At 60.4% G+C, this 27216-nt stretch overlaps 2 protein-coding genes across 4 annotated transcripts; both read left to right on the forward strand.

Moving 5' to 3' along the window:
- The first annotated feature begins 5724 nt into the window (after positions 1 to 5724).
- LOC118725667 (vasopressin-neurophysin 2-like) lies at positions 5725 to 6285 on the forward strand. The gene has a single exon (XM_036449695.2). It carries the CDS (start codon positions 5848 to 5850, stop codon positions 6283 to 6285), a length of 438 nt encoding a protein of 145 aa, XP_036305588.1. The 5' UTR covers positions 5725 to 5847.
- Positions 6286 to 11461: 5176 nt separating this feature from the next.
- Positions 11462 to 25515, forward strand: TBX3 (T-box transcription factor 3). 3 transcript variants are annotated; one of them, XM_036449252.2, is made up of 8 exons: positions 11462 to 13064; positions 14626 to 14893; positions 15818 to 15877; positions 16129 to 16275; positions 18238 to 18314; positions 19282 to 19439; positions 20873 to 21558; positions 23369 to 25515. In XM_036449252.2, exons 1-8 carry the CDS (start codon positions 12688 to 12690, stop codon positions 23843 to 23845), a joined length of 2250 nt encoding a protein of 749 aa, XP_036305145.1. In that variant the 5' UTR covers positions 11462 to 12687; the 3' UTR covers positions 23846 to 25515. The 3 variants fall into 3 exon arrangements, with proteins under 3 accessions (XP_036305145.1, XP_045441363.1, XP_036305146.1); XM_036449253.2 differs by lacking the exon at positions 15818 to 15877 and having other exon boundaries at positions 11467 to 13064; XM_045585407.1 differs by lacking the exons at positions 15818 to 15877; positions 16129 to 16275.
- Positions 25516 to 27216: the final 1701 nt, after the last annotated feature.

A 27216-nucleotide genomic window follows, 5' to 3' on the forward strand; every position in this document is an offset into this window, starting at 1 on the left:
CAAACGGGGGAAGGGGTGCTTCAGGCCTTCCTACGAGTCCCCCCCCCCCCCCCCCCCCCCCCCCCCCCCCCCGCACTGCTCAGGGCTGACTGGGGTTCACCAGGGTTCCATCCACCACCCCCTCTCATGTTTGCGCTGAACAGGATTTTTTTTTTAAAGGAAAAAAAGAAAGAAAGAAATAGGGAGACAAAATAGTGTTTGCGCCACCCCTGCCTGGAAACGGTCCCGCGGCGGCGCCGAGTTCACCCCGGCGGGGTGACGCTGGCTCGCCCTCCCATCCACGCGGGCGGGCGTGTCAGGTCCTGCCGGAGCCCTCCGTCTATACCCATGACCTTATCCTGGCTGCTGCCGGGCGCCTGCCTCCCCGCCCCTGCCTGCAACCCAGACTGGAACACCCCCATGACCCCCCCACTCCACCCCCAGGACCGGGGATGGCGACCCTGACCCCAGGGGCACGCGAATCCTAACCGCAGAGGGAGAGGACCGCTGCTCTTCCCGCACCCGGAATGGTATCGCTAACTCTCTCTCTTTATTCTTTTTTAAACGTCACTGTGTACACACGTATGACCTACACTATTGAGCGAGTTAGTGCAAGACTGAAAACACCGAACAACAGTCTGGAAGAGCCACAGTCTCGGCTTCCCGGGCACCGTGCAGCAGCCGGCAGGCAGGCAGGCAGGCGTGATTGCTCCGGAAGACAGGAAGGAGGCTGCGAGCACATTCTGTCTCCCGCGGGTGGAGGGGAGTCTGCGGGAGGTGTGGCTGCAGCGCGGGCTTCAGTGAGATTTCCCCTCCCCGCCTCGGGCTCCGTGGGGTGGGCATAGGCACACACACACAGGACACCTTACACACACACATGCCCAGGCCGTGACGCTGCAGGGGAGCGACGGAACAGAGCCTCACAGCTGGACCCACAAGCAGCTCAAGGAGCTCTCTGCACAGCTCTCTGGTCGTTGGGAAGATCTAAATGGACCTTCTAGAAAGAGAAGGGACCCCTGTCCTGGGAACGCCAGATACGGCTGGCGTAAACCTCGGACACCCCGTCTCAAGAAAAGCCCCCGCATCCCTCACCCAGTCTACACAACTAATACACTCCATCCTCATTCAGCTCCAACGTCCCTGTTCCAGAGAAATCTGTGCCCCCCTCCCCAAAGAATGCATCACCCACCCTCACCGGGCCTGCCATGGACGCCAACGATTCTCTCGGATTCTGGACAGAGAGATGCAATAGACCAGGATGTCCCAAGGCATATATATGTGAAAGCAGCCACGTATTTTAACTTTCTAATGGGAACATTCTAACTCCGCAGCCCGCTCCACCAGTCGGTCCTTTCCTCTCCCCTTCTCTCAGACATTTGGGGGTGGGGTCGGGGTGATGAAGTCGCTAGGAAGGGGGGGGGGGAATAAAACACGGCCCGGCATTATTTACACCTGCAGACTCGGGATGGCTGGACTCGGGCCCCAATTGGCTTAATTGTAAATCTTTTCCGCATGGCCCCGACCCCTGGGCCGAGGGAGCGCGTCTGGGTTTAATAAGGCGCCCAGCACCCCAGCAGGGCGAATCCCCGCCCCACCCCCACGCCGCTCAGAGGCGATTAGAGCGGCCCTGCACCCCCCCACGCCCCCCCCCTTACCACGCTTGAGGGACCAGACCAGACTCAGACATGTGGGGAACTCATATTTTACCATCTGAAGACAAGAGGAGCGATTTCAAAAGCGGAGGCACCCTCGGAGCCATTGGGGGGAGGGGGTTGCGCGGGGTAGGGAGGGGGCGCGCCCGGTGGCGCGGCCGGCTGGTCGGAGGGCCGGTGGGAAGGAGAGGCGTTCCGGCTGGCAGCGCAGAGCTGACCTGTGCAGAGAACTTGCTGCTCAGAAAACATGTAAAAACACACCCCGGCGGCGGCGGGGGCAGAGGGTGAGCGCGCCCTCCACCCCACCCTCGCTTTGCACGAGAAAATCCAATCCTCCCCCGGCCCCGGCCCGCGCGCTCGGAGCCTCCGTCCCCCCCAAGAGGCCCTCTCCTCCCGCGGCCGCCGGCCTGGCCCTCGGCGCGGCGGGGAGCGGGGGGCTGCGATCGATCGATGCTGCGAAAGGCGATAGGGCGCGGGACGGGGGGCGGGGGGTCAGGGGCGGGCGAGGGGCCCCGCACTCCCTCCCCGCGGCTTCGGTTTTCGTTCTCTCGGGCCCGGCCGGCAGCGCTTTCCCCGCTCCCATCCGGGCGCCGCCTCGCCTCGCCCCGCCCCGGCAGCCGCGGAGGGGAAGCAGGTAACCCGCGCGCGGGGAGCCTGGGCCCGCGGATCGCGGTTTACGGACCTGATCGCGGCCACGGGGCCGGGCGGGAGGCCCCTCTGCCCCTCCGCGGGCCGGCGCGGCCTTGGGGTGTCAGAGAGGCCCGCGGCCCCGCACCCCGGCGGGGAGGTAACCCCAGGGAGCCAGCGCCTTCCCGGGCTCCGCGCGCGGGGCGAGGCCTGCAGCCTCTCCGGGGCGCGCCCCGCTTCCGTGTTTGCAACTGGGGTGGGAGGAGGCGGCGGGAGGCCAAGCCCCCGGGCCCAAGACCCCGTGGGAAGGCACTCGTGGGGAGCCCTGAGCTGACGCTGTCCCCCACTCCTTTGTGGGGCCCGAAGTTTTCCTTCTCCGGAGGAAGGAGAGGAGGGCTGTGCCCGGAGCAGCGAGGGCAGGTTCCCAGGTTGGAGAGGCCGCCCGGGTTTCAGGGTTTGGCTCGGAGGGGAAATGCATGGAGGCTCGGACGCCAGCAAAAGCCACGATCGGGAGAGAAGCGCTCTCCGCTCCAAACGTTCTGCTTTCTATGTGTGCACGCACCCCTGCCTCCCTCTCTCTTCTTCCTCTACGAGATACATAAAAATGGCAAAAGAAAGAGAATCCTTTCCAGCCCTCCTGGCTTCCAGCCCCAAGCCGGGGGCTTCTCAAGACTTGTGGGACCTCCCAGGCCACTGTCACCCCGACCTGCAGCTCAGGTGGTGGGGGAGGCAGAACATGCCCCCAGCCCGGGTCACTCCCTGGGGTATGTGCACACTCGGAAGGGTTTGCTGTCTGTTGTTTGCAGGCAGGGATGACTGGGCTGGGAGCAAGGCAGCTTCCACTTCCAGTCACATTGCTGAGGCCTCTGGTCTTTCCCTGATGGGAGGAGGCGGGAGAGGACAGGCAATTAAGACAGGGGCGGCCCCTCCCCAGGTCTCCCAGCCGCCCCGGTGTAGGGTCAGTGATCACAGAAGGCAGAGGGGAGACAGAGCTTGTTCTTGGCTCCGAATTGTTGTGAGCCCTGCATTAGGCCAGAAAGTTGGCCTGGGCCTGGGGCAGCTGCTCAGGGCAAGCCAGATCTGGAGTCAGGATCCAGAATTCAGAACCCCCAAATCCTGGCCAGGCAGCCAGAGAGACGGGTGAAATCTCAATCTCAATCTCAATCTCTCTCTCTCCCCACACACTCCTCCTCCCCCAACCACCACCACCTGTGTCCCAGACCACAAAAGGTTATCTTCCATGCAAGGGAGAAGGGATTTTTATCAGTTTCCAAAATAACCTGGAACTTTCCATGCTAGCACCCCTCCAATCCCGGAAAGCCTACACATGGGGTAAGCGGGTAAGCCCCTCCCCAATCCCCCGCTCCCCCCCACTCACACACTTTCTACCGCCATCACTAGCCTCCTCTCTGGGGGTTTCTGGGGAGATGAAAGACTCCCCAAGAGTGTTATCTGCTCGCCCTGCTGGGTCCCGGAGACACGAAAACACTACCTTTGGGAATGCAGGCGGACTGGATGGCTGACAGGGAGGAGCAAGAGGAACTGGAAAGACGCAAGAGGAAAAACACACACCACTTGTGTGCCCCCTGCTCCTCATTTGTCTCCGGCCTCCCCTCCCTGCCCTCGCAGCGTCTTTAATTGAAACCCAGTACGGGAAATAGTAATGGATACGGTGCTCGAATGCAGAGAACGTGTCTGTGGCTGCGGGGGGACAGTTAGTTCAGCAGATTTGGACGAGCCGATGTGTCTCTGCCCTGTCATCCTCCCTGACGGTAGCGGCCATTGAATTGGTCATGCCCTCTCCGTTACAGAGCTCTGCCCCTGCCCTCTGTCCCGGCTGCTCTCACAGGGCAGGACCCCGGGTGCCCCCACGCCCCTGGCACCTCCCAACACCAGGGATAATGGGAAAAGCAAAAGCTGCAAACCACCCAAGAAAGATACCCCCTCCCCGCCCAGTCTGCAGTTGGAGAAGGGACAGAATAGCCTTGAAAAGTATTCTGTCCCCTCAGTCCCACACGCGAAAGTCCTGGGACACATGGCAAAGGGTCCACGGACACCCTTCCCTGTCTCCACTGAAAGATGAGGAATAAAGAAAGGTACTGGGCGGTCAGAAGGGCCTGGGCCCCCCCCAGTCAGCTCTGGCCTGTGTCCCCGCTGATTCTGGGTCAGATAAGATGAGAGGGAAAATTCCCGGCCTCTTCCTCGGGAATTCAGTTCGGCGGCCGGACTGGGAAACGTCCATGGCATCATCTTTTTTTTTTTTTTTTTAAGGGACTGGGTAAAGCACACAAAGAGAGCATTGAAGATGCAGACGGGTTGGGAATTAGGAAACCACAATTAGATCCTTTTCCTGAGCGGGAGAGAAAGAGGGGAAAAAAACCCTCCGCAGATGGAGAAGGCACTCCCGCCAGACACACACACACTCCCTCCACCCTGCCCGCCCGCCCGCTTCCCTCCCAATTTATCTAAATCACTAGCCGTGTACCGTTTGCCCTTTCTCGGGCCCAGCGGCTTTGATGAAAGGTAGGTGCTAATAAGAATAATGCGGAGGGTTTTATTCTTATTAGCACCTACCTTTCATGAGCCCCGGGGGCTGGAGGAGCTGGGGCCACAGGGAGACCCTGGTGCCCTGGGTGGAGGGAGGCTGAGTCTCTTCAACCCGTCAGCCCGGGCTCCTTTCTCAGGCTGGGCCTCTCTGGCTGTGACTGCTCCCTTCCTTCACCCACAGCCCTGACGCCCTCGCCCTCCTCAGCCCAGTCTTGAGATGGCACCTGCCCTGGTCCCTGGGAACTAGCATCCCGGTGGGATGGGCATCGGGGCAGGCTGGCTGCCAGGTTCCATGGGCCGAACCTCACTGGGTTCCCAACCCCCATGTTCCTGCTGGGGGGGAGAGGTGGGGACATGCCAAGAAGCTGCCCCAAGGCCCCCCCCCCCCTGTCTCTGCCAGCCCTGGGCCTGGCTCTGGGTGTGTGCACAGGGTGGGAGCACCCCGAATTCCCCGGAGCCTGCCCACCCGCCCTGTGGGAACGGCCCCTGCTTCCTGCCCCCTTCCCGTCGGGGCTGCTTGCCCCACAGGCTGCAGGCAGAGGCTCCTTTCTCAGTGCTCCAGCACAGCCCCCTCCAGGCCGCCTGCAGTGCGAGCTGGTCTGCCACCTGTCCCCTCACTGGTCAGCCCTCAAAAGGGGTCCTGCAGGCCCTCGGCCTCTCCCCGCCATCCTGGGCCCTCCAGGAGCCCGTGAGTCCCCCTCACCCCTCCTCAGGAGACAGATGGGGGATAGGGCCCATGCACCCGACAAAGCTTGGAGACAGGACCCAAGTGACTCTCACGTGTCCCTCTTCCGAGCCCCGAGCGCTGCAATCACAGCCACAGCAGCTCCCGCCTCCCCGTGGCCACCCCACGCCGGTGACAGTCAGGAGGCGCCCCCACCCCCCACCCCGCATAGCACGGCCCATGTGCGTCCCCAGGGCCTGAATCGCCGCTGCCGGCTGGGGACCGGCCGTAGGCTCCTGGGGAGCCACGGGGAGGGGGTGGCGGCCACGTCACCTTGGAGGAAGCACCTGCAGCCATAAATAGGCAGCACGGAGGCAGATGGCACAGCCTGCCCAGAGCACCCCACGCTGTGCCACCTGCGCCAGGATGCCCAATGCCCTGCTGCCCGCCTGCCTCCTCGGCCTGCTGGCCGTCACCTCTGCCTGCTACTTCCAGAACTGCCCGCGGGGCGGCAAGAGGGCCACGTTCGACTACGTGGAGATGGGACAGTGCATGACCTGCGGCCCCGAGGACAAGGGGCGCTGCTTTGGGCCCAGCATCTGCTGCGGGGACGAGCTGGGCTGCTTGATGGACACGCCCGAGACGCAGCGCTGCCTGGATGAGGTCAACCTGCCCGCGCCCTGCCAGTCCGGCCACATGCCCTGCGGGGAGGATGGCGAGATGCGCTGCGCAGCCGAAGGCCTCTGCTGCGGTGAACAGAGCTGCATGGTGGAGCCCGAGTGCCTGGAGGGCGGGACGCAGCTGGACAGGGCCTAGGGCCCTCCTGCCTAGGCTGGTGCAGCTGGCGGGGCCCCCCTGAGCCCACCCCGCCCTGCGGCTACTGAGCCCGGCCTCCGCCCCCCTCCGAACTCGAAAATAAACCCTTTACAATGCAATAAAAAATAATAATAAAAAAAAAGAATGCGGAGGGTGTGATCTTTTCATTCTGCCTCTGCCAAAGGCCTGTTTATATGTAAAGGAGGATTGATAAGCGTGGATTAAGTGGATGAGGAAGGGTGCTCCAGAAACAGCAGAACCCAAACTGGCGCCTCAGGGAGCCTCTGCATTCAAAATACCGCCTCCCCGGGCTGGCTCCCACGCGGGATCAATAATTGAGAGGACTGTCAGGGGGGCAGGGGAGTGTCTTACAGGAAAGCCCTGTGCTGCTGGGGCAAGGAGGAGGGTAGGAGCAAGGCCCCAACATGCCCTCCCTCCCTCTCAACTCTTGCCTTTGGAAGAAGAGGGAGAGAGAGGGGTGGGGGTGGGGGGGGAGATCAGAACACAGGGACTGAGGTGAGAGCCAGCTCTGGGGGAAAGGGTGGCTTTGGGGACACCAAATGGAGAAGGTGACACTTACAACCTAGACAAAGGGGCCCGGGGCCCGGCCCGAGACTGTCTGTCAGGACACCTTATCGGGCTGGCCAAGGGCGTCAGCGGAAGGAAGGTGTTTGCCCAAACCCCAGTGAAGAGGCATCTCCAGCCTGTCACGGTAACTGGAAAAGATGAGGGAGGGTGAGACGGGGGACGACGGGGCCATTGAGAAACACAGAAAGGCAGGAGGGGACAAGGACGCCAAAGGAAAGAGCAAGGGAGAGGAGAGCGAGGAAGACTAGAAAAGAGAGTGAAGGGAAAATGGGAGGGGGAAGAGGAGAGTTAAAAGCTGGAGGGACAGAGGCAGACAAGGAGACATGGAAACAAGAACAAGATGGGGGGAGGGAGAGAAGAGAAAGTGGAAGAGGAAGGAAGGTCACAGATGTACAGCCACAAGATCCAGAAAGGAGGTGAACAGAGAGACGGGGACAGAGGAGAGGGAGAGAGGGGAGGGAGAGAGGGAAGAGGGGAGAGGGGAGAGGGGGAGAGGGAGAGGGAGAGAGAGAGAAACAAAAGGTGGGCACCCTGTCTGGTCCAACCAGGAGGCTCTGGGTGGAGGAAAGACAAGGAAGCTGACCCTTGTTCAAAGACCCTGATCCCTGAGCCTCCGGAGTTGGAAGGAGCTAAGCTCTTGAGCCAGCTGGGGTGGGGGTGGGGGTGGGGGTGAAGGACAAGCACAGAAGGATTGAGAACCGCATGTGGGAAAGTTGTAGTTTGGGGGAGCACAGCATTGCTTGTGTGGGGAGGAGGTGCTGGCTGCTCCCCCACAGGGCTGCTTCCCTGGGATCCTGGGTGAGAGAAAATTGGGCCCCCCAGTGGGAAATGGAGCGCCCAGGAGAATGGAGGGAGCCCTGGTCAGTTTCCACGGGTATCCCCCTATCCTAAGAGCCAGAGTCCCAGGCGCTCGGCGTCTCCCCAGCCCGGCCAGCAACCAGAAAGGCCCTTCTCGGTAAAAGTTTGTGTAGTGACCAGCCCTGCAGGCACCTTTGCAATCAGGCCTCCAGCCCTGCAGCCACTTGGGCGCCCTCCGGCCCACTGAGCTCCCGCTGGGGCTTGCCCTCCCCCTAGGGGGGAGGGGTGGCTGGGAGGAGCGGCCCGGCGGACAGGGCTGGACGCTTAAGAGGGAACCAGCGTGTCATCCTCCCGCGCCAGACCTCACACACGCCGAAGGGAATATTTACAGCAAACGTGCCAAAGTAAACGACCCCGCCCACCCCCACCCCTTCCACCTCCCTTGCCCCCCCTTTTTGGTAAACTTCAAGATAAACACCCCTCGGTCACCAAAGGGTCGGCCTGTCCCCTCTGCAGTCGGAGGCGGCGGGGGCAGGGGGGACCCGGCAGGCAGGCGCGGCCCCGGCCTGGTGGGGGCAAGGCCAGCCTCGCTGCCGCCTCTGAGGCCTGGGTGGCGGGCAGTGGCGTTGGTGGCACGGGTGTGAGCAGACCACGTCTGTCCTGAGGCTTCTGCCTCTCCCCCATGTCAGCATCTGCCCTCCACACTCTGCCTGCGCCTCACACGCCGAGGGCATGAGCAGAGAGGCAGGGGTTACTGTTATCGCTGACAATCGGGCCTACGAGGAAGTGGAGATCCTTCTTGCAAAAGGCGGGGGAGCATTTGGAGGACACCAGCCGCTCCCAGAGGACCCACACTTGCCCCCAGCCCCACCCCGTCTCCTGCCCTAAAAGGCACCACTTCGCAGACTCTGCGGAGGGCTGCCTCCATCCCCATTGCCCGTGTGTCTTTGTGGAGCAAGGAGGCGGGGAGAGAGAGAAGATAGAGGGAAAGAGAGGGAAAGGAGGGGTGGGGGGGAGGACCGTGTAGGGCCCGCGCCTGGAGCCCACGCCCCGGCTGCGGGGCGCCAGCCGGTGGGTTCCCCTGGCGGCCAGGCCTGGCACCGGCCGGTCCTCCGGCCTCTGGCCCCGCTGCACTCGGCCGGGCGGGCGGGCGGGCGAGTGCGGCGGCCACCAGGCCGCTTTTGTTTGTTTGCAAATTAATCAGCAGCGCGCGGCCGGCGCCAGAGCGGGTTTATCACCCACCGGGAGGGGGGCGCGGCGGCCCCGGGAGACAAAGAGGAGTTCGCACCTTCCCGCTTTTGATCCCCCAGCCGCCCAGGCCTCCCCGCAGAATACGAGCCTCCCGGGGCGAGTCTGGGAGGTCAGTCATAATTGGCGGAAGTTTGCAGACCATTAACGAGATGTTGACGTTTTTTTCCGATTCTGAACCCCACCAACTTTCTTCCTCATCTCCCCCCCCAACCCCCTTCACGCCAGCTAGAGTAGGGTGGGGGGAAGGGGGTCAGGCGATGGGGGTGACCCCCGTGTTAAGTTAGAGCTCTGGGCAAAAGCAGGCCATCGGGGGAGGGGCCCTGAGGGGCAGAAGTGACGTGAGGTCCGCGCTGGGGCCAAAGGCAAGTCGAGATATTTACAAGTGAAATCAGGGAGCTCCCCTCCCTGTCGGTCTGAAGCAGAGGGGAAGCGGGACTGTCTCCGAGGACCCAGGGGATGTCTCCCCCTCCCCGCCTCTGCACCTCACAGTCACACTGCTGCTGCAGGATTACCTTTTTTTCCTACTCGGAGCGCGGGTGCAGGCAAAACCCGTTCTCGGGGGTTTGGGGCGCCTCCTGAATGTGCTGGGAAGCTGCCCCCCTCCCTCTGGTGGCGAGCCATACGGCGGGGGTAGGATCACAAAGCCTGCAGTGACTCAGTGGTTAGTGCAGGCAGCGGGGCGGCCTAGCGGCTAGGGACGCCGGAGGGGTCATGGCCAGTCACCACCCTGGGCCCGCTGCCTCTTCTGTTCTCCAGATCTGCCGGAGAAAGGCAGATGGAAAGGAAAAGGAAGGGGTGATGAGATGGCGGGCCAGACTGAGCCTGCAGACCGGCCACTCCATTCTCCCTGAAACTTGAGGGGACTCTCCAGGCTGGTACCAAGCACTCTTAACCATGTGCATCAAGAATGCCAGGCTGGAAAGGCTCCAGCCCCCATGCCGCCTGCCTGGCCACAAAGGAAGTGCGTTTCCCCCTCCCCTTGCTCCCCACTTGGGAGTCTGGAGATGGAGGGTGAGGGGGGTGCACAGGGCAGAAAGAGTACGGTGGTGTCCACTCAGAAACACGCACATGTCTGACCCCCTAAGGCCCGGAAACCAGCCCTTTCTCTGTTCCTTAAAACAAGTCTCCCTCCAAGCAGGGAAGTGGAAGTGGGGGGCAACTCACGGCCCCCTCAGACGCGGGGAATGTGGTTTAGGGAATCCTCTGCCCGGCCAGGGCCTGCGGTCACAGTTGGTCACAGTTGTCAATTCGGTGACAAGTTGGACATTTAAGGTCGGTGGGTTGCCTTCCTCCCCCGCACGCCCCCACCGGCCCTGACCTGGAACCATTCTCCAGCCGCCTCTGGGGTGGGGGCGTTTCACGGTTTGTTTTACAAATTCACCCCTGACTCCTGGCGAGGAAAACGGAGGCACCCGGAGATCAGGGCGATGCCTGGGGGAGATACGGGCCGGCGCCCCTCCCCCGCCCGCCCGCCCCTGACCCCCGGCTCCGCTGCGCGCTGGCCGCCGCCAGGCCCCAAACCTGGCCGGCCCGGCGCCGCGCTCCCCGGGCCCCGATCTCCAGTCTCCCCTCCACCCTCACTCACACACGCGTTCAGATGGAACCCGAGGAGCCCGAACCCAGACCGAAGGCCGAATCTGGAAGGGCTGCTGCATGCAATTCACACACACACACACACAAAAATAAAACACCCCAGGCGCCTCGCGGGGCGGGGGCTGTGTACGTGTTTGCGTGTGCGTGTTTTCCGCGGGGGGCTCGGTCCCGGGGCGCTGGCGCGTGCCCGCGTATAGAGGTGCCCGGGGCGTGTGGGTCGCCGCACCCGGGTTCGGGCAGGGTAGGTACGGTGCAGAAGGGAGCCCCCGCACGCGCCTGTGCCGAGATCCGGCTGCATCCGAGCGCCCGTGAGTCTCCGATCCCAGATGCAGGGGGAGACCGGCACCGAGACACCCGAGCTCGGGAGCCCTTGGCGCGGCGGCCGGGCGGCGCTTGGCTCCACGTGGGGCCGGAGAGCGCGCCAGCCTGGGGTCCGGGGCGCTCGCCTCCCTGCGGCGGCTGCAGCAGGCTTTGGTGGCGCCCAGCGGCCGAACCGGCAGCTCGCAGGAGGGCTCCGCCGGCCTCCCGGTTCGCCTGGGGCCGGTTAGTCTCAGAGGGTCAGCGGGAGAGAGAGAGAAACAGCCGCGCCGGGAAGGCGGAGAGGCGAGCCGAGCGCGCGCGCGAGAGGCGAGCGCCCCTGCCCGGCGCCCGGCGTCCTCTCCGCCTTCCCGTCGCGGCTCGCTCCCTGCTCCCTCCTCCCCCCCTTCCTCCCGGGCCCGGCCTCCTTCCTCCCTGGATCCCCGGGCTGGAGGACTGAGGCATTTCAGACTTGGGGCTGAGCGAGAACAGGCGAGAGCGAGCAGCTCTGGGGCGGCGGCGGCGGCGGCGATCTCTGGATCAGCCACCTAGAGGCGGCCCGGGGCGCGCGCTCCCCGGCGGCGCCCGCCCCCCGCCCCCCGCCCCGATCATGTTGACATATCCGCGGGACGGGCCGTAGTACCGATGCGGCAGCAGCAGCGACGTTGCCGTTTCCGACACCTTCTTTTTATAACTCGGCCCTCTCCCTCCCAGCACTCGACCTGTGAAAACCACGCCTATGCGGCCACACAATTGGTCCGAAAGCGTCAAAGAGCCAATCAAGAGGCCCCCGGCTCCCCGCGGCCCCGAGCACAGCCCGACCTTCTAGAGCCGCCGAGCAGACGCCCCGGGAATTCTAGAGGCGGCGGAGGGTGGCGAGCAGCTCTGGCCGGCCCGGCTCGCTCCCTCCCTCTCCTCTTCTCCCTTTCCCGCTCCGTCCGTGCCTCTCTCTCTGTCTCTCTCTCTTTCGATCTCTCCCTCCTTTCTCCTCGCCCCCCCCCCCCCCCCCCCCACCTCTCCCTCTCCTGACTCCCTAACCCCGTGCGCGTCTGGACGCAGATTTAGGAAGCGAATTCGCTCACGGTTTTAGGACACGGAAGGCGGGCAGGCGCGGGCGCAGAGGAGCGCGGCCGGATTCGGATTGAAACCCGGACACCCTCCGGAGGAGGCTCGGAGCGGAGGAAGGCGGAGGAGGAGGAGGAGGCGGCGGCGGACGGAAGCCCGTGTGCAGTTTCAAGTTTTGATAGCGCTGCTCGGAGAGGGTTTCTTCAATCAGAGATTTTTTTTTTTTTTAAGGAGAGAGACTTTTTCCGCTGTCTCGCCGCCTCCGGCGGTTCCAGCCGGGAGTCCGGCGCCTCCTGCGAGGAGAAGGAGAAGGAGGAGGAGGAAAGGGGAAGAGAGAGGAGGGCGGGGGGCGAAGAAGGAGAAGAAAAGACAAAAAAAAAAAAAGGCTCCGAGGAGGAGGAGGACCGTTCGCGTTTGCAACAAAGACCTGGGGGCTGGGGCGCGCGGCTCCCGGGACCCGGGGCTGAGGGTCCGGTTGGAGCCGAGCAGCCAGCGGGGCTCGGGCGCCCCCGGAACCGGTTCGCAGGGGCGGCTTTTTCAACGCGCCCGACGCCAGGACAGGCACCCCTCGACCATGTCTCCCGATCGCTCGCCTCGCCCCCTTTAAAAGCTGCATTCTCCTCCCCCAAAGACACTGAGACGCTGAACACCCTCCCTGCGAGGCGCTTTTGTTGTGATTTTGTTTGCTTTTTTTTTGCCTAATTTCTTTTTTTATAAACTATGTGCTGCTGTTAATCCAAACAAAAACAGCAGCTGCGGACTTGTCCCCGCCGAAGCCCAGCGCCCCGCCCGGAGTGGAGGGACCTCTCCATGAGAGATCCGGTCATCCCTGGGACAAGCATGGCCTACCATCCGTTCCTACCTCACCGGGCGCCGGACTTCGCCATGAGCGCGGTGCTGGGGCACCAGCCGCCCTTCTTCCCCGCGCTGACGCTGCCTCCCAACGGCGCCGCCGCGCTCTCGCTGCCCGGTGCCCTGGCCAAGCCGATCATGGATCAGCTGGTGGGGGCGGCCGAGACCGGCATCCCTTTCTCGTCCCTGGGGCCCCAGGCGCATCTGAGGCCTCTGAAGACCATGGAGCCCGAGGAGGAGGTGGAGGACGACCCCAAGGTGCACCTCGAGGCCAAAGAACTTTGGGATCAGTTCCACAAGCGGGGCACCGAGATGGTCATTACCAAGTCGGGAAGGTAAGCGGGCAGAGAGGAACCCTCCACAAACTCTTGGAGGGTCTTTCCTCCCTCTCTCTCTCTCTCTCTCTCTGTCCTCCCGGATCAGCGGGTTTGTCAGTCCTGGTGGCTTTGCAGGAAAACTTGGGTGCCCCTGGAGCTGTGCACAGGCGCCCGGGCCTGGCCCGTGGCAGGCGATCTCAGCCTACCTGGGTGTCAGCGGGCGCTGGCGTTCCCTGCCTAACTCTGCAGCCTGGGCTCCGGGCTGGATAGAGTTTTAGGTAGAGCCCAGACTTCTCTGCATCAGTCTCCCTGTTCAAACCTTTCTGGAACCTCCCGCTGGCCTTGTTGATGTTGTGGGTTTTTGTCTGCCTCATTTTGAGCTCAGAGAGAAAAACTTAAAAGCCCCTTTCTTTTGTGTGCGAGCAAGAGGCCTGACACCAGCTTCTCCCGGCGCTTTCTGTCCGCCAGACCGGCCTCCGGGGCCTGAGGGGGCCTGAGCCGGCGGCTGCGGGTCAGAGAGGAGTCGCTGGGTTGGTTTGTCTACGCCGCTTCACGTGTCCCTGATCCAAGGGAGAGTTCAGCGGGCGATTCGGGGATCCTCGAGGTTATGTTTGCAGACTCCAGGAGCCACTGGGAAGATCTAGACACATGCTTCTGTTTTGTGTGCACATATTCTCAACCCTAATTTTACACAGAGGTCCTTGCCTGAAAATCGCTGATTTTCTTCTTTTTATGGCCTTGAAGTCGATCGAGGCATCCAGGTGAAAGAGTAGAGATAAAATACACCCGTTCACGGTGCCTTCAGCTTTCTGACTGTCCAAGTTATAGGAGGCCAAAGTTGGGGACAAAACGCCTGAACCCCAGGAGATGTGTAGCCAGTTTCCCCAGAGAAGTGCTTCCTTCTAAGTCGTGAGGCTAGAACCCCAGTCCTTCTGAACCCCAGCACTTCTGGGGAGCAGGCGGCGGTCGGTGGCCCAGGCTGGCCGTTTGGGACCGGCCTGTGCCAATGGGGGAATGGGGTGAGCTCAGGCGGGCTGGTTGTAAGGCCGGGGAGTTGCACCCTAAGCCACAAAATTCGGCTTCAGAAGGTGCCCAAGTCCAGTTTCATTTTTCGCCAGCAGCGGGATTGCTGCTCGGAAGAAACTGGAGGTTCATTTCCTTGATCGGGGGAGCCTTTTCTCCCGGACAAGCAAGGGGGTGGGGGGGACCCGGGGCTTCCACTGGCTGCACTTCTAAAACCCTACCCCGGGTGCGGTGTAGCTCTAGGCAGGGAAGAGGCAGAGGCAAGAACCTATGCATGCACACGGACAGGAAAACATGTAAAGAAAAGAGGAGACCATGTAGAGAAGTGGAATGCTACCCCTCAACTTGTTTTGAAGTCTCGAGACATTTTAAAGATAAATGAAACCCTGTTGGATACTCCTGCTGCTGCAGCAAGCAGCCGCTCCGCTCTGAAACGTAACCTTGTCCCCGTGCAATTTTAAATTTGATTTCCATATTTCAGGGTACATAGAGAATCCAACCCGAGCGTCCTAGTGACTTCATTTCCCTTTCTCTCCCCACCCCTCTCCTATTGCAGGCGAATGTTTCCCCCCTTTAAAGTAAGGTGTTCTGGGCTGGATAAGAAAGCCAAGTACATTTTGTTGATGGACATTATCGCTGCCGATGACTGTCGATACAAATTCCACAATTCCCGGTGGATGGTGGCGGGTAAGGCTGACCCCGAGATGCCAAAGAGAATGTACATCCACCCGGACAGTCCCGCCACCGGGGAGCAGTGGATGTCCAAAGTGGTCACTTTCCACAAACTGAAACTCACCAACAACATTTCGGACAAGCACGGATTTGTAAGTTTCCTCGATCCTCTCCCTAAAAAAAAAAAAAAAAAGGTTCTCTTTCTCTGCTCTAGCGCAGGCAGGGTTCCCCCCACGCCCCCCGGCCTGGTAAAAATCGTGAGTTTCCGCTCAGGCTTCTCTCGCCCGCTCTGGGGCGGAAGGTAGGGAACGTGTTGGGTCCGCAGCAGAGTGTGTTTCTTTTCGAGAAGGGAAGGCCCAGCCTCTCTGAAAGCAGGGCTCCTGCTTTCTGGGGCACTTGTAGGGCTTGGGAAAATGGAAGTTCAAAGCCAATCGTTAGAAACTAGGTATTTTAAAAAGCGATGTGTGTGCATCAGGGTTTTCAGATCCTCCTCCTCCTTCTCTTTTGAAATCAGCCATCGTATTTCTTGGGAAGAGTGTGAAAGTTGCATATGGGGAAAGACTTTTTTTTTTTTCTTCCTTCTTCTTCTTTTACTCGAAAAGCATTGGGCTTGGGTGAGAATCAGGTTTTACTAGAATTGAGACGGACCTCCAGAATCAAAATTATGTGTGTGTGGTGTGTGTGTGTGTGTGTGTGTGTTGGGAGTATATTTATATATTTGGTGGGAGCGTACTTCAGAAACGTCCAGAAGAGGTGGATGGCTTGTTATAAAAGTCAAGCAAAGGACCTTTCGCCCAGGGCCCCTACCCTCCCCAACATTTCCACAAAAATAAACAGCGATAAGCGAGCAATAAGCAGGAAGATTAGGCCCCGGAAGGCGCGGAGGGCGCAGAAATTTTCTTCCGAGCGGCAGGAATTGCATTGGAGGCCCTTGATTTGATTAGAGCATAAATATGCCTCCGCGGAGTCCGGCGCCCTGAGCTCTAAGTGGATTGGGCTCGTCAATTAGCGAACGCTTAAAGGACTGAATCATTTTTACAAATTAAAATACATGTTTTTTTTTTCTGTCTTTTAAGACTTTGGCCTTCCCAAGCGATCACGCAACGTGGCAGGGGAATTATAGTTTTGGTACTCAGGTAGGCTAGGGTTCAAGGTTCCGATTGAACCTGAGATGGTGAGGGTGGGGGGGACCCGGTGGAAAGCTGAGGAGCAATTTGGATTCTCCAGAAGGTCGCGTTGGTGGAGTGACAAGTGCCCCTGGAGGGGGGCTCAGGCGCGGTGCCCTCCGGTGGGGTAGCTGGTAGTCTGGCAGGGGTCCGAGGGTCCCGTCTGTCCTGCTCAGCCCCCCCCTTTTCGCTGTGTCTCTCTCCTCCGCCTGCCCCTGCAGACCATCCTCAACTCCATGCACAAATACCAGCCCCGATTTCATATCGTGAGAGCCAATGACATCCTGAAACTCCCGTATAGTACCTTTCGGACCTACTTGTTCCCCGAAACCGAATTCATCGCTGTGACAGCGTACCAGAACGACAAGGTAATCAAAGGCGCTTTTGGGGGGCCCTAAAGGTGAGCCCAATCCTGCCCTTTCAGCTGCTTTGGGGGCGGGCGAGCATTGGGATGGGGGTCCTGCATTTTCTTTTACCATCGGACTGTCCGTGGAGCTTTGGGGAGTGGGAAAAGGGAACCGAAACACTGCAGAGGCAGAAGGAAAAGAAAAGAAAAAAAGAACAGCAGAACAACCACTTGACCAGCTAGGATTCAAGGCGGAGGGACCAGAAAACATGCCAAAGTAACTCTGTGTCTGGGAGCAGCTCCCAGGGACCCGGGTCTGGTGCCACCCGCCCCGCCCCACCCCCACCCTTGACCCCAGGGCTTTCCCCTGTTTGTCCCGAGGTTTATCCTCTTCCCCTTCAGGAGGAAGGCTCCAGAAACCAGGCTCCCAGAGGAACCCGCTCAGGGTTTGAGGCAGAGGCCATGGGGGATCCTGGGAGGAGAACCCCATGGAAGCCGCTTCTCTTTTCTTAGCCAGAAACCCGCGAGGAGCCGGTCTGGTTTCTATTACCTTCCATGCTGCTGTGTTTTTTATGGCGTGTCGTGTCTGTGCGTGCGTGTGTGTGTGTGTGTGTGTGTGTGTGTGTGTGTTTGGAAAAACTTACTGTGATCACAGGGTCATACTAATTGAGTTGTCTGAAGCTGTTGAGAGGAGGTGACCAAAGCCACCACTTCGCTGGAAGTTTGGTTCCCCCCCCCTCCCGGGCCCGAGGCCGGGGATTAGGAGTGTCCCCAAATGGAACCGCGGCGGGCAGCACCTGGTATGCACAGTGATGGTGGCCTGAAGGTCATGGGCACGGAGCACAGAGACGCTTTTAGCAGGCAGTGATTGGAGAGAGGAGAGGGGGGCGTTGGGAACCCTTGCTCTTCAGCTTCTGGACCCTGGTCCCAGGGAGAGGGCCGCTCAGGGGACAACACCCTGCGTTTTGAATTTGCTGTCACTCCAGCGGGTTCCTCTGGGGCCGGCTGTTCCCATGTGGAGCCTCAGTCTGGGGACTGAGGTATCGCGGCCTCCTGTCCCTGCAAATCTAAGCGCACCCACATTTATCCCAAGGACGAGGATCCAGCCAGGGGGCCCTTTGCCTCCTCCAGGGACCTCTAGGCCCATTATTATCCCCCAAAGGGAAGGGATTTGGAAGCATTTCCCCTCAGCCCACAGAGTGCACGCTCCCTCTCGCCCCAGAGCCCGGGAGCCTGACCTTGTTACTGTAACAATCAATTGTAGCCATTTTTTGGTCAGACAAAGGGACCAGGGCCTTCCCTGCCTAATGGCCGTGGCAGAAGCATGTAAATGAAAACAAATGTTTCCATGGGTCACCCCGTCCTTTTAGATCTGCAGTTGTCCATATTATAACTCCTCCTCGGGCACCCACCCCATCCAGGAACAAACCATCAAGCCCACTCTGGCATCAGGGTAGCCAGACCCCATAAATCATCGTATTAGATTCACAGAAAAAGGCTGGAGTGTATGGTGTGTGTGTGTGTGTGAGTGTGTGTGTGGTGTGTGTGGTGTGTGGGGCTAAGCAATGTGCCACAGCGTATCTGATGATTAATTGCACGGTATTAAAAAAAAATGCAAAATGAAAGCATACCTTTCACATCTACAGGTTGTCTTCCCTTTTGACAATTCTGACAACTTTTTCATTTCTAAGCCCAAGCTGTCAGATTAAAGAAGGAGGCACTTCCCAGGCGGGGTCATTGCAGCTTGGGGTCCTGGTTTGGCCCCAATGGGAGAGTCCCCGGGATTTTACGGGGGTAGGGGGGGAGGGCGCCCTCCACACATCTGCCTGTAACCCCTCACCCTTGCTCTTTAACCTCGCACATCCCAGTGACCTCTCCTGTGGGCAGCCGGACTTCTAGCGAACTGCTAAGTGGAGGGGAAACACTCAGAACATTCTAGAAAACCAGGCCAACGTGTCTTTCTTGCTTGTGTGTCCTCTTCTAGATAACCCAGTTAAAAATAGACAACAACCCTTTCGCAAAAGGATTCCGGGACACGGGGAATGGCAGGAGAGAGAAAAGGTGAGCTGGGGCAATTACTTCTTTCTCGGGTCATTTGGAAGAATCACTTCGCCAGGTCCCAAGTCTCAGCGGTGGGGTGCAGCAGGCCCTCTTAGGGGAGAGAGGGGAAGGTGGTCATGAACTGCCCCCTGCCACGTGCTGGCTGAAGTCTGTCCACGATTGCTTCCACCACCTACTCGTCACCTTAAAGGACATTAGGCCACACCGAGGTTCTCTCGGGAGAAGAGGGACAGGGGTAATCAGTTATACACGGATGCCATTAATTCCTGATCCATTGGAGTTACCCTTGGACAGGTCCCAGGAAAGAACTCAGCCATCCACAAAAATGCTTTGGAATTCTTGCAAATACCAGCAGACAGAACCGAGGCCCCCGGAGCAATCTGGGGGAGCCCCCTCCTTTGTGGGTACAGGGATCATTTTGCATCCAGCAGGCAGCCCCAGAGTCTGTGAAAGGAGCTCTCCCCTCCCCCACCCGCACTCAAGGAATTTCTAAAATCCAGAAAATTAACCCAAATTTTTAACCTACCGCCTGAGGGAGGAGCAGGCGATAAGAAGTGATTTCTAGCGCCTAAGCAGGTTTTTTCTCCCCCCAATCCAATTCGTAGGAGCGGATCCCAGATAAGTGCAGCGTGAAATAGCCACTTCCTCCCGTCTTAGCCACCGGTGGGGAGTGGGTCGGCTTTTTGTTTTTAAACCAAATCACAGCCCACACCCCGGCCCTTTCCCCAAGGAAACCCTGATCTTGAGGGCATGCACCTTAAGCCTGCACGAACCAAGTCACACCCCACAGCCCTGGGCCACCGTCTCCGGCCAGGGAGAGGGTCCAGAACAGTGTGTGGGTCCCTGTGGCTGTCCCCGAGGCAGGCAGGGGGCAGAGTGAGTGCCAGGGTGAGGTGTGCCCCTCCGGGGAGAGGGGAAGACGCGGGGATGGACATTCTGTTCTCACGCGGAACGTGGGCTTCCGCAGAAAACAGCTCACCCTCCAGTCCATGAGGGTGTATGAGGACCGGCACAAAAAGGACGCCGGCACCTCGGACGAGTCCTCCAGCGAGCAGGCGGCCTTCAGCTGCTTCGCCCAGTCCTCCTCCCCGGCCGTCTCCACCGTGGGCACCTCCAACCTCAAAGGTAAGCCGGCCTGGGCACCTGGGGTGGCTTCGGGACTCCAGGCCGTGGGTGGAGGCCTGGGAGAGTTGGGGGCTGGGGCACCCACCAGGGAGCTGGCCCCTCAAAACCTGCAGACCTTTCTAGAAGTCCCTACCCAGGAGCCAGCGCTGCGAAGGGTGCCAGGTGTGCCCTCCTTCCTGAGCTGGTATAAGGGGTGGAAGAACCCCTTCCCGCAAATCTCAGTTTGGCTGAGAGGAGGAGGGTGGTGTCTGTATATTCCCTCTTGGTGGGGGCAGCTTAGAAAACAAGCCTGAAACACACACACACACACACACACACACCCTGCTCCCAACCCACCCTTGTCTCCAAACAACTACTGACTCTCTGCCATCTTTGAACTCCGAAGTCAAGGGTGTTGGGCTGGGGTGGGTGGGGGAGGGAGGCCAGGATTCTCGGCCACCTGGAAAGGGAAAAGGGACCCAGAACACACCCTGGAGGTGGAGCCCCAACCTGTGAGGGGCAGGACCTCTGGGGGGTCTGCGTCCCGGAGGGAGGGGAGGGGTCCGGAGGGGACAAGATGGTTCAAATCCCCAGTCCGTTTCCTGTGTTTAAAGAGCAAAGAACTATTTATCTGGAAAGACACACACACACGCTCTGGCAACGGGAAGAGACCTGTTTTTCCGTTTCATCAAATGGGAGTCCTTTATGTCCCTCAATCCATTTAAGCTTTAAACATAAGATCCCTTTGCCTTTTTTTTTTTTTCTGGTAGGACACCCACCGAGGGTGTGGTGAAAGCAGAAGGAGCTCTGGGATTGTCGCGGGGGGAGGGGGGGGGATAGGGGCAGGGCGGGGGGCCGCCCGGTACCTGTTGCAGGCTCCCCTGGGTGTGTGTGGGAGTTCGTTGCTGCCCCCACCAACCCGATGTCAGGGTTCTCTCCACACAAACCCTCCCCAAAGAATTCACTAATTTGTGGGAGGCCCTGATCAGTCCCCAAACAAAGACCCAGATGGTGGCTAGGAGGTGTTCCCACCGTGAGTCCCTTTTTATTTTAAGAAAAGGAAATTTGCAATTGAAAGGCAAGTCCAGGTAGGCTGACTAGCCCTGGGAGCTCAATCCCTGCCTGTAAAAAATAAAATAAATAAAATTAAAAAAAAATCAAACCCATTACCATTTGAGAGAGGTGTCTATGGGGGGAGGGCCTGGTGGTCCATCTGCATTATCGGCTTATTGAATCTTCCCACTCGAAGTCATGGAGTGTCACCACTCCCATTTTGCAGATGAGAAAACTGAGGCAGGAGGGAGGTTAAGGGGCTTGCCGGGTGTTACCCAGCTCGTGAGCAGGCCAGCCAGGTGTCCTAACGGGGAGCTGGCTTCCACGGGCCCCGCCTGGCGTGTCCAGACGTAAGGCAGGGGGTCCCACGCTCTCGCGCCCCCCCCCACCTCCTTTGGCAGATCTGTGTCCCAGCGAGGGCGAGAGCGACGCCGAGGCCGAGAGCAAAGAGGAGCACGGCCCGGAGGCCTGCGACGCCGCCAAGATCTCCACCACCACGTCGGAGGAGCCGGGCCGCGACAAGGGCAGCCCCGCGGGCAAGGCGCACCTCTTCGCGGCGGCCGAGCCCGGCGGCCGGGCCCGGGACGGCGGGCGGCTGGACAAGGCCTCGCCCGACTCGCGCCACAGCCCGGCCACCATCTCGTCCAGCACCCGCGGCCTGGGCGCCGAGGAGCGCCGGAGCCCCGGCCGCGAGGGCCCCGCCACGGCCAAGGCCGAGGAGGCGCGGGCGCTGCCGGCCAAGGAGGCCGCCTTCGCGCCGCTCACGGTGCAGACGGACGCGGCCGCCGCCGCGCACCTGGCCCAGGGCCCCCTGCCGGGCCTCGGCTTCGCCCCCGGCCTGGCCGGCCAGCAGTTCTTCAACGGGCACCCGCTCTTCCTGCACCCCGGCCAGTTCGCCATGGGGGGCGCCTTCTCCAGCATGGCCGCGGGCATGGGGCCCCTGCTGGCCTCCGTGTCCGGCGCCTCCACCGGCGTGTCCGGCCTGGACTCCACCGCCATGGCCTCGGCCGCCGCGGCGCAGGGACTGTCGGGGGCGTCGGCGGCCACCCTGCCCTTCCACCTCCAGCAGCACGTCCTGGCCTCGCAGGTATGTAGGCTCCCTCCTCCCGCCTCCTCCCCGCCCCTGCCCAGGCCCCCTGGTCTAGCAGCTTCAAAGGAGAGTAATTGCTGGGTGCAAGGTGTATCTCCTAGATGCATCAACAGCTTACACTGCCCCCCCCCCCAAAAAAAATACTAATTTTTTCCTAAAGGAAGGGATGTTTCTGGCAGAGTAGGTAGGCAGGTGGTAATAGGAACTGCACACAGCACTTAATTAGCGCCAGGGACTCTCCTGAGTACGTGATCTGTTCTGACTGCTGACGTACGGTGATCACCTCCGCTGTAGAGCCGAGGCCCAGAGAGGCTGAGGAACTTATCCGAGGTCACACAGCGGGTGAGTGGTGGAGGCAGGCTCTACCCCAGCCCCCCCCCCCCCCCCCCCCCCCCCCCGACTGCGGGGCCTTCCCCAGCGCCTGTGATTTTAGCTTCTTCGGCGCTGCAGTCAGAGGAGGAATGAGAGGAGGGAGAGGCCGAGGCCTGGGGAGCGGAAGGGACTCCCCGGGGATGGGAACGGAAGCCCTCCCTCCCTCCCCTCTCCCCTCAGCCTCTCCTCCCGTTGGAAGCTTTCCCCCTGCTCCCGTCCCAAGCGGGCCAGCCTGTTCCCCAAAGGGTTAACGGGGTGGGCACACGTGGGAAATGGCGGGGCTGAGGGGCAGCCTGGCAGCCTCCGTGTGGCGCAGACAGCTGTGCCCGGGGCACGGGGTGGCCCGGGGAAGGCAGGCCCGGCCGCTTGGAAACGCTCCGAACTGGTGGAAAGGTTCTGGGAGGCGCTCTGCACGCCCCGGCCTTGTGTTTTGTCTGAGCACATTCGTCTCCCTTCCCGGAGCCAAGAGGCAGGGCTGGCCGCCCTCTCCGCGGGGAGGAGGGGAGGAAGGGACAGAGGGGGAAAAAAGGGGCTGGTTCCTGGCCTTTCTCGATTCCTGCCATCTCCTCCGCGGGCCCCTCCTGCAGAGCAGGCCACGAGGGACCTGAGGGCACAGATGGCACCTCAAGGGGGTGGGGGCACAGAAATGGCCCAGGCCAGGTCCCTGGGTTTACACCCTGCTTCTGCCCCTCGCTAGCTCGCCAGTTCCTGTGCCCTGGGGCCTGCCTCGGTTTCTCTGCCTGTCACACCAGCCTATCAGGCTGGGCGACTTCTCCTCTCTCTGTTTGTAGCAAACACGGGGCCCCCCTCCTGCTCCTCCCCTCCCCAGTTTTCTTGTGCTCGAGACCTTCCCTGTTAAGTTAGTTTGTTTTCTGGTGTGTGTTGTTTTGTTTTGAAACGTCCAGGGTTGGAGTGGAAGGGTTCCCGGAGGGGACCGAGAATGAGAAATAATTATGCCGGATATGGCATGCCCTCTGGTTCATACTCAGCCACCATGGGGGGGGGGGCAGGGGGGGTAGACTGACCCCAGCCCTATTTGACAGGTGCAACAACTAACCCCGAGCATGTGTATCCGTCCTATTGGCGGGGCACCCCGAGGAGCATATTGAAGGCATTAGCTCATTGCATGCCCACAAAGTTCCCGATAGTAAATGAATTATTTAATGTTTCCCTGTTGTTGTTTTTTAATATGAGAAAGCGGAGGCACTCGGAGGGAAGGAACTCCACTTAGGTGACACAGCTAGGGTGTAGAGCTAGAGAAATAGGTCTAAGAGGCCTCCCCCCTTCTCCATCTCCCCCCCCCCCCCAAATCCTATTAGAGAGCCGGGGCTGGCCCGCTCCATCGAGGGGTCCCCAGGCGCTGGGGACGCAGCCCCCAGGCTGGCTGCAGCCCCTCCTCGCTGACTCGCTGCCCGCGTTTCTCTTCCCTCCCCAGGGCCTGGCCATGTCGCCCTTCGGAAGCCTGTTCCCTTACCCCTACACGTACATGGCCGCCGCGGCCGCCGCCTCCTCCGCCGCGGCCTCCAGCTCCGTGCACCGCCACCCCTTCCTCAACCTCAACACCATGCGCCCGCGGCTGCGCTACAGCCCCTACTCCATCCCCGTGCCGGTCCCCGACGGCAGCGGCCTGCTGGCCACCGCGCTGCCGCCCATGGCCGCGGGGCCCCTGGACGCCAAGGCCGCCGCCGCCGCCGCCGCCGCCTCCGCGCTGGCCGCCAGCCCGGCCTCCGTGGCCGTGGACTCGGGCTCGGAACTCAACAGCCGCTCCTCCACGCTCTCCTCCAGCTCCGTGTCCCTGTCACCCAAACTCGGGCCGGAGAAGGAGGCGGCCACCAGCGAACTGCAGAGCATCCAGCGGCTGGTCAGCGGCCTGGAGGCCAAGCCCGACAGGTCCCGCAGCGCGTCCCCCTAGGCCCCTCCGCGGCGGCGCCGGCTCTTCATTCCAGGCCGGTCCCGGCTGCAGTGCACTTTGTGGGGTGAACCCGACACCCCGGGGCGCGAGGGAGGGTGGTGGGGTGAGCTCCCCCCCCCCCCCAGAACTTGGTGCGGTGGCCCTGCTTGGGACAGGGTGCCTGCCAGACTCTCCCCCCCCCCCCCCCCCCCCCGGAGAGAATGTGCTAGAAACAAGCCCCGTATGTAATCCGGGAGACCTGGCGCAGGGTCTGGGGGCTCAGAAACGTCTGACTGTGGCACGGAGCCTTTGGGGGGGGGGAGGGGTGGTGAGTTCAGGCTGGTCTGCCCAGAGCACCTCCAGGAGGCTGGTCTGGGGGCCTGGGAAGGAAAAGGTGTCGCCATGCCCACGCGGTGGGGGGATTGGAGAGGGGGGGTGTTGAAACGTGTCTCTCCCAGTGCAGATTTATATATCTATATATATTTTTTTCCTTCACCGTGTCCAGTGGAAACAGAAACAAATAAAATTTAAAAAATATATCTATGTATCTACTGGGGGGGGCAGATGAGTTACTTACTACATGAACAGGATTCTGTTTGTGGAAGATGAAAACTTTTTAGCGACGTGCCCATCGGTTCTCGATCCATGACTAAGCAGCGTTGTTTCGGGGTGGGGGTGGGGCGCCCCTCTGCCCGCCTGGTTTAGCCTCTCTTTTAAGGTAATTTGTGTCCTTTTTGATATTGTGATGTTTTTAAGAGCCACTGTAGGTCTCTTCTTGCATGCTCCCACAGATGTACTTGTGGTTTTTCCTTTTGAAATGCTTGCTTTTTAGAGGGGAAAGAACACGGCCCCACACCCCTTCCCCCCCGACTCTATCTTGTTGGCGGCCGATTTAAAGGGGAAGGGGTGGGGAAGGCACACAAAGAAAAAAAAAAAGAGTTTATTTTATCTAAGCTCTCCGTAGCAGGATTCCTGCCTGTCACTCACTCTGGCGGTTCTTTCTCTTTTCCTGTGTATATGCAATAACAAGGTTTAAAAAAAATAATAAAGAAGAAGCGAGACTATTAGCAAAAGTATTTATGTAATTATTTGATAACTCCTGTAAATAGATGGAATATGAATGCTCGGAAAATTAAACTTTAATTTATTGACACTGTACATAGCTCTGTAAATAGGATCCCCAGCTGTCCAGGTCTGTGTGGATTACTCCTGTAGTCGGTTTTTATTTCAAGGTCACACAGGATTGCTTTTGAAACTAGGAAAAATCACTTTCTGCACCAACACACTTTTCAAAACAGTTGTCCGCAAAAAAAAAAAAAAAAAAAGCAAAAAAAAAAATCTTAAAAAATGTCCAAGTGTGAGAAAAAGTGGTAATTGCCTGTTTTTCCCAGAATTTGGGAGGTGGTGGTAAAAACCACTTCCCAATTCCACCTTCAATTCCTTAAAAATGTAACACCCCACCTTGTGGTTCTGAGGTTGCTTGGGGGGAGAGGGGGACCCCAGGGTGGGGGCTGCAGATGCTGTGGCTTGACTTCCTAATTTTCCTCCTGTACCTGTATGTGCTGGTGTCTGGTATCGTCCAAAGCAAGTGGCATGGACTACTGTCTTCGATATCGATGGTGTTTTTGCATTGGTGCCTCTAGAGAGAGGGATTCACAGTTCAAAAGTCGGGTGCTGAGATGGTTTAAAGAGAAAAAATCTCATGAAGGTATATTTTGTGTTATAATCGAGTTCTTTGGTTTTCTGTAATCCCCCCCCCCCCTTGAAAAACGTCTTGAAATTTCAATAAATTTTTATTGAAATGACTTCTTTGGGCCTGGTTCCTTCCTCGCTTTCTCTTAGGGACCTCGGAGCTTCCTCTCCTGCCCCCCTCTCTCCCCTCTCCCCTTCGCCTTTAAGTAACTAAGACCGCCCCCACCGAACCCGAAGGAGATGTCACTCAAGCTGCCAAGCTAAAAACAAAAGTCCCTTGCTCCGCCGCCGCCGCCGCCGCCTAGGGAGCCGGCCGCCCCAATCTGAAATCACTTTTCCTTTAAATTAGGGAGCGGGACTGGGGACAGGAAGGGGGCTGATTGGAACTGGATAGGAGAGCCATTTCGGAGACTCCGGTTTTAATGGGGGAAAGAATGCTCCCCTCCCTAAGTCCGTGTTTCCCACACGGATTCGACCGCAGAGAAGCCGGAGGAGGACGGCGTACGTTTTTCGTTTCAGCCTCCCTCTCCCCCCCCCTCGATCTGGGAACTCCACAAACTGTGCGCAAAAAAGCCTCTCCGAATCTCCAAGCCCGGGCTTGGCCAGGCGGCGACCCCCTTCCCCCCAATTCCCCCCAGTTGTCAGCGGGTCCCCCCTGCGGCCCCTGGGGTCTCAGATGGGACCAGGCTGACCCAGCGCCCCAGCCAGGCCAGGCCCGGGCCCGAAGCGGTGCGTGCAGAGCGGCCGGCTCCGCTCCCCGGCTCGGCTGGGTCAGGCGAGGGTGTGTGTGTGTGGGGCGGGGGGAGGGCAGCTCCAGGGCGCATAGTTGACCCCCTCCAAGGGGAAAGTCACCCCGGAGGCCGGCACCCTCCCCCGCCTCTCCCCTCCAAGCCAGCCTGCGGCGGTTGGAGGAGTTGCCTTTTGAAGTTCAATTTATCTTTGAAACATTTCAATAAAAAACGGTGAGGCAGCCACAAGCTTTTGGTCTCTCCTAACCTTCCCACCCCCAGCTTCGTTTCGGAGTTTGTGTGTGTGTGTGTGTGTGTGTGTGTGTGTGTGTGTGGTGGGGTAGAGGGGTGGGGTGGAGGCTGGGGGGTGGCATGTACGGGAAGGTTCTCCAGGCTTTTCTTGCCCTGAGGGCCATGACGTGAGGGCCCAGCCGGAGCCTGCCTGGCTGCCCCCCTCCCTCTCCTCCTCCCTGGAGCCCGCCAGCCCGGCCCCAAGTCCCTGTCACCTCCTAGCCTCCAGCATGGCCAGCGCGGGGAGCCCTCCCCGCCTGCATCCTGCGCTGGGGAAGGGATGGGGGTCAGGGCCTTCTGGAGAGGGGAGCCGGCACCCTCCCCCGCCTCTCCCCTCCAAGCCAGCCCGGGGCGGGAGGGAAAAGGACCGGGGGTGGCGGTGCGGGGCTGGGGGCCTTGGGGAGCTGGGGGCCTTGGGGAGATAGCTGCCCCGGGGCCGGAGGCGCCAGGGCGCGCGCCCCTGGCTGGCCCCGAGGTTGCGCGCGGGGCTGCGCCCTGGAGGTGCAGGTCCGCCCGGGGGCGCCCAAAGGCGCTCTCCCGAGTGAGGAGCGGGGGAGCCAGGGAGCAAACGGTCTCGGCCTCAGCCTGGGAGAGGGAAGGAATGCTTTTCTCTCCCGATCCAGACCCGCAGAAACGCTCACCTCCTCCTCACCCCCCCCCCTCCCCCCGCTCGGACAGTGA

Source organism: Pipistrellus kuhlii, unplaced genomic scaffold (assembly GCF_014108245.1).
Source record: "Pipistrellus kuhlii isolate mPipKuh1 unplaced genomic scaffold, mPipKuh1.p scaffold_m20_p_20, whole genome shotgun sequence".
NCBI lineage: Eukaryota > Metazoa > Chordata > Mammalia > Chiroptera > Vespertilionidae > Pipistrellus > Pipistrellus kuhlii.

Excerpts from the sequence above, each read along its gene's own strand:
- TBX3 (XM_036449252.2), top strand. The coding sequence starts at position 12,688 with ATGAGAGATCCGGTCATCCCTGGGACAAGCATGGCCTACCATCCGTTC. Across the intron at positions 13,065-14,625 it reads GTCATTACCAAGTCGGGAAG|GCGAATGTTTCCCCCCTTTA; the intron begins GTAAGCGGGCAG and ends CTCCTATTGCAG. Across the intron at positions 19,440-20,872 it reads GGGCACCTCCAACCTCAAAG|ATCTGTGTCCCAGCGAGGGC; the intron begins GTAAGCCGGCCT and ends CTCCTTTGGCAG.
- LOC118725667 (XM_036449695.2), top strand. The coding sequence starts at position 5,848 with ATGGCACAGCCTGCCCAGAGCACCCCACGCTGTGCCACCTGCGCCAGG.